Below are 6,000 nucleotides of genomic sequence, written 5' to 3'. Positions count from 1 at the left end.
AGTTATTTCACTACACAGACTACTAGACAGTGAACATCTGTGAGGGGAGCTCACCCACAGATTTTGTTCCCTTCAAGTGTCTGAATTAAGGTACACTTTAAGGACACCGTTTTGGTTTACTGTCATAGCCAAGACATCCAAGACACATTCAACTGTTTAGAATTATATTGTGTGTTCCTTGTCATGGTTAACTGCCGATAATTGTTATTATCAGACTACATTATGTGCTTACATAAAATATAGAACGTGTAAGAAGACAAAATGAAGCATAAGTGCTCAATAGCATGGTTTATTAAACACTAAATTCAGCTACACGCTGACAGGTCGATTACAAGAGGGGCATGAACTTTACCCCTGACCACACACCACAAGCTACACAGCTGCCTAGAGAAGACACACAAAGGATACCCTCCCGCAACACTGTGAAGGGACTGTAGGAGAGAAGCGTGATCACAAACCGCACAAAAATATTCCCTGGAGGAGTAAACAGCACATATGGAGACTACTGGCCATTAATAGCAGGAGTGTGATGAGCAGCAATGGGACAGTGCTATTTACACAGCCAGTATTCCTTCTGTTCCAAACACAGAGGGTGGGGTTTACAAGTGCGGCTTTGGGGTGTGTAGTTTAGCGAAGGGCAAAACTGTTCTAAGTGCAGATAAAGGAGTGGGATGAACAAGATTTGCTGGAAGAGGATTTCAAGTTTAAGGAACTGGTACCACCCGCATGGTGTTGGTGAAGCCGGATCCTGGCTGCCAGCCAGTCAGCACAATGACACAATCACCAGTCTTGAAGAAACCACGGGCTTTACCTACAAAAACAAGAAGTCAGTAAAGTATTTGAGAAATACACAAAACGGCATCAAGGGCTGAGACACACCAGAAAAGCTCCCCAACCGCTAGAGGTTTCAAAAGCTCTTCCCAATGTAATGCTATGGGAGTTTTTTGCAAAACCTCATCACTCCAGTGTGCATAGACACATAGGATAACATTAGCAGGAGGTTTCAAAAACGCAAAACGCTCTGAAAAACTCCTCTGGTGTGCACCAGGCCCTACTTGGTAAAAAGACAGAAGTGCATCCAGCTTTAGTCAATTACTTGTCAACACGCTTTTCTGGTGCTAATTCTCGACTTCAGTCTGGATTCTGACAACTATCAAAGTTAACTAAAAAATTCTAAAAATGACACATATATTTCCAGGAATTACTTGCAAATAGCAATACAAGGTTTTTTTTTTTCCTCTCCATTTTTTATGTGAAGGAAATATGACATTTACTGAGAACAGTTTTCACTGTGGGCATTACTATGGAGGACTGTGTTCAGCATATCCAGCATACAGAAGCAATCCTTATTGTCTGTAATATTGTAACTACAAGGTCTTCAGAATTATAGAAAACAGAAATATAGCATCAAATAGTGTGTAGTAAACTCATCAGCTGTTCCTGGGTCTCTCTGACTCATGCAGTGTAAACAGAGATAAAGCATGCAAGTACAGGAATAAAGTAGAGGTCCTTCTCTTCAGATCCTTTCTCTGCAGCTGAAAAATCTCTCAGCTGTTCTCACATTATCGGAGACAAAGCAGTGCGTGTGGGCAGGGCAGAGCAGAAACACACAGTAAATAATTCCTCTGTGAATAGTGACAGAGAAGTGGAACCTATCTACATGGTACAGCTCTGGCCCAAATTCTGACTTTGTTACAAAAAACTGTTACACAAGGTCTTGTTTTTTTCACACAGGCTGTGATCAAAGACTTCTGAAAAGCTTTCTATTGATACTGGCTAAAAACTCTATAGGTATGTGGGGTTTACAGAAGTTTCTTTGATAGTTCCTCTTTAACATTATTATTTATGCATGATCAAACTGAAATTTGTTTCAGTAGTAATTTTTGTGGGAGCCACAGAGATACACATAATTCCAGCTTGCTTTCAAATCTCATTCAAAGTGTATGCAGCCTGAAACTGGACCAATAAAAACTGACGCAAAGTTATTGTGATTAGTATAGTTTCAAGCTGCATACAATTTGCATGAAATATGAATGCAAGATAGAATTATTTGCCCCCGACTAACTGATTATCTCTGCTTATCTGCTGCTCGACGGTATGCTTGATGCAATGAATATACCAACTTGGCCCAGCAAAGCAAAGAGAAAATGAATAGAACCGTAAAAGAAAAAAAAATATATATCGGCAAATATAAATATAAAAAGGGGCCCGAGGGTAAATTCTGTTGTAGTCTTTATTCACTTTAACTGAATGCTTAAGGGCCCATTTACACTTGGCGTTTAGCGGGCGTTTACCAATGTAATGCAATGTTAACTATAGGCAGTGGTCACACCACCGCAATCGCCGGCGATTCGCAATTAGCGCTAAACACAAACTCTCTACATGCAGCATTTTTTTGTGATTTTAAAACGATCGCTACAAAAACGCGAAAATGTTGAGTGAAAAATATGCGTTTATTGCGTAAAAATCGCCGCCGCAAAACACTAGCGCTAATTGCTACCATTTTGTGATTGTAAGTGTGATTGGGCCCTTACAGAAGGTCACTTTTAAATAAGCAATACATGAAGTGGGAGGAGTCTTCACCGGACAGCACCAAGGTAGAAAAAGCTCTTTTAAGCTGCCTATAACATCAGTACTGCTTGTAGATCATTGCCTAACTCATGGGGTAATCAAACAATATGAATTTAAAATCTGCAGAGCCAATCAAGCAAAGGTCAGTGCAGACAGTCACAGACCTGATGGGAAACGGCTATTTAGTATGCAAGTGTGCTGCTTTTAGATGAAACCAAGGCCCATGTTCCACCATCCAGCTAGTTGCCATGGCAAAAGCTCATACCTCTCGTGTAATGAAAGAAAATACTGATAACTGTAAGCATTTGGCACATTTTTAAGGCTTCAACTATTCTTCCCCATTACCTCCACCACAAATTAGTGGTTAGTTCAGATATAGAAGATGAAGTCAACGTTTCATTCAATGTGCCTGTTTGCAGTGAGCAAGCATATTTTCACTGAAAAGTTGGTGCTAAATTCTTGGTTTCCCCAACTTACCAATATCCATGGCAAAGTTGACTCTGTGGTCCACATCCTCTGCCCAGGATTGATTCACTGGTTCCTTGTACAATACAGGGAAGATGCCACGGTAAAGATGTGCTTGGCGGGCTGTCTGGCCATTACGGGTTACAGCTATGATTGGAGCACGGGGCCTGTATCTAGATACCAGGTGTGCAGATCTGCAAGAACCAACGTTCACACGTAAAATACAATAAACACAAGGTATATTCAAAAATGAAAACTTTTTTGGCTTGATAGAAAAATAAACCTCTTTAAGATTTGCACTGCAGCCTTTTTCTGATTCAATTTTCATCACTCCTTTATAATTTAGATAGCAATAAACACCTGATAGGTTCTAAGCTTTCCCTAATGAAAAGAAAGGCTTGCAGTGCTTTAGAAGTACCCCTTGAGAAGATACTCAAATTACACCATGGTATCAAAATAACATAGAACATCACTCGTAAAAAAAAAAAAAAAAAGGCTTGCCATAGTATTCTAAAATGTCTGCTATGCCATGGCTAGTTTACTAAAGATGAGAAACAGTGGTCAGGCTAGATCACCTGGATTTGCCAACTTAAGTAAATCAAATCCTATATGCAATATCTGAACACATAACAACAGTTGTTTAGGTAATATCTTTAGTGACTAACTTGCACAATTAGTCATTAAGGCAGGGGTCACACTTGTCGGCTTTCGTGCGCGTTTTCAGCACAGAAAAACTGTTTTCAACTGAGAACTCATGTTAATCAATAAGTTAGGTCACACTTGAATGCAGATTTCGCGCGCAGAAAAAAAACTGACATCTTGCACAATTTGTCAGTTCTCTCTATAAATTACATTAGCTGTTGTAAGGTAGAGGTCACACTTGTCTTTCAGTTTTCTGAAAAGTGTAGACACTGAAAGACAAGTGTGACCCCTGCCTAAAGGTATTACACCTCAACAACTTTTGTTAGGTCTTCAGATTTTCTTCATGACAACACAGGACCACAAAAAACTGGCTATATGCAACATGTGATCAATGTTTAACCTTTTCTCCAGGGTGATTTTACAGGGTGTTTAGTATTCATGATTGATTCTAGGTCTTCCAGATATACAGCACACCATAATGCACGTATGCCTCATTATAAAAATACTGGTACACTTGATTTCTTTATCATACAGAAAGGGACTACTACTGTTACTTTTTGTTGTGTAGCTTCATAGTTAAAACTGATAATCTGTCCAAAAAGCGCCCTTTATTAGTTCACTTTGCAGGGAAAGTTACAAAGTATAAAAAGCATGTAGTTATGCAGAGTACCACAGGGCAGAGGTGCAATGGACAATATTTTATAGTATTTCACAATAATTAGCTTTGACTACAGGGTTAACCCACTCACTGGAAAAAAAATATCCGCAGAACACACACTTTTTCAGTAATGTGAAATAGTATTGGCCCTCTCCTCCTGACTTGCCCTATCGTTGCATTTTTTTCCAAATCGAATGGTTATGAAGCAAAGTTATAAAACACCCATACTGCCCATGACAAAAAGTTGATGTTAAAAAGCCCCTCCTCTCTGGGCAAAAAACTAAAAATCTTAGCAGCATGCAGTACGTTTTTTTAATCAGATAAAAAAACAAAAAAAAAAACGGAATCGTAGACTTCACTTTTATTAGCAAGGCTTTTTTATCTTTTTACCAATAATTTTTCAAAGCAGTCTACCCTTTTAGGCTGCTTACACACCAAGACGTTACAGGCGCACGTTAGTGCGCCTGTAACGCTCCCCCAACGCACAGCAATGTAACACAAGTGGGCTGTTCACACAGCCCACGTTGCGTTACATGTAACGCTGCACGTTCTGCGCAAAGTGCAGCATGCTACGGCGTTGGAGCGGCTATAGCCGCGTTAGACTGTTTGCACATGCGCAGTGGGGGGCGGAGAGGAGGCGGGGAGAGCCAGCTACAGTAGCCGCGCACATGGCTACTTAATATTTACTGCACTGGCGGGCGCTGATTGGCCGGCGGGACCACGTGATGCGGAGTGTCTCGCTCCGCATCACGTGGTCCCGCTGGCCAATCAGCGCCACTCTGGGAGACATTATAGCAAATCGAGCCGCCTAACGCGGCTCACTCTACCGTCGGCTCTTGCAGCACCATACATTGTGTTAGGTGCACGTTATGCGACCTTAACGTGGCACCTAATGCAACGTCTTGGTGTGCAAGAAGCCTTAAAGCATACATGTCAAACTCTGGCTCGTGGGCCAAATCTGTCCCGCAGAGCCATTAAATTTGGCCTGCAAGTAGTTTTCCCACTTTGCATTATGTTTGGCCCACTCTAGACCACCAGGGAAGCTATATTGGAGGTGAAGCTGTAGATCATTAGCGAAGCCATTTGGTGGAGGGAGGTGAAAAACAGCAGACTCCATAGAATAGTATAGAGGGAGGGAGGTCACTAGACACCAGGGAACCGTATAGGGGAGGGAGGACAATAAACCTTAAGGTTTGCCCCCGACTTAGTCCCAGTGTTCAATTGCGGCCCACTTTGTATTTGAGTTCGACACCCATGTTTTAAAGGGAAACCTAAGTGAAAATAAAAGAGCAGTTTAACTTACCCGGGGTTTCTTCCAGCACCATGCAGTTTGTCTGTGCCCTTGCCATCATTCCACAACCCTCTAGTCAGTTGCAGCACCACTCTGAAAGCTGGCTAGTCGTGGCCAGTCGTGGGCAACTGATCGTGTTCCTGTGGCCAGGAGAATTCTGCACACGTGCAGTAGCAATTTTTATGTACTGCGCAAGCGCAGAACACTCCCGTGTCCAGGAGCCTGATCACCTGACCAGAGGATTGCGGAATGATGGTACAGAAGGACTGCAGGGTGCTGGAAGAAACCCCAGGTAAGTTAAACTGCTCTTTTTAATTTCAGTTTAGATTAAAAGTTAAAATATATAAAGTACTCTTTATTAAATTGTCACTCT

At 41.6% G+C, this 6,000-nt stretch overlaps 1 protein-coding gene across 3 annotated transcripts in view; it reads right to left on the bottom strand.

Annotated features, from left to right (window-relative positions):
• Positions 1-273: 273 nt before the first annotated feature.
• Positions 274-6,000, bottom strand: part of PKM (pyruvate kinase M1/2) — a 43,009-nt gene continuing 37,282 nt past the window's right edge. For all 3 annotated transcript variants that reach the window (XM_068275761.1, XM_068275758.1, XM_068275759.1), the window contains exons 10-11: positions 3,049-3,230; positions 274-811 (exon numbers count right to left, since the gene is read on the bottom strand). In XM_068275761.1, the coding sequence (XP_068131862.1) occupies positions 705-811; positions 3,049-3,230 (289 nt within the window). In that variant the 3' untranslated portion in view covers positions 274-704. The remainder of the gene's footprint in view (positions 812-3,048; positions 3,231-6,000) is intronic.

Source organism: Hyperolius riggenbachi, chromosome 3, assembly GCF_040937935.1.
Source record: "Hyperolius riggenbachi isolate aHypRig1 chromosome 3, aHypRig1.pri, whole genome shotgun sequence".
NCBI classification, from domain to species: domain Eukaryota; kingdom Metazoa; phylum Chordata; class Amphibia; order Anura; family Hyperoliidae; genus Hyperolius; species Hyperolius riggenbachi.
Note: the sequence above shows the minus strand (reverse complement) of the source record. Positions and strands in the feature narration are given on the sequence as shown.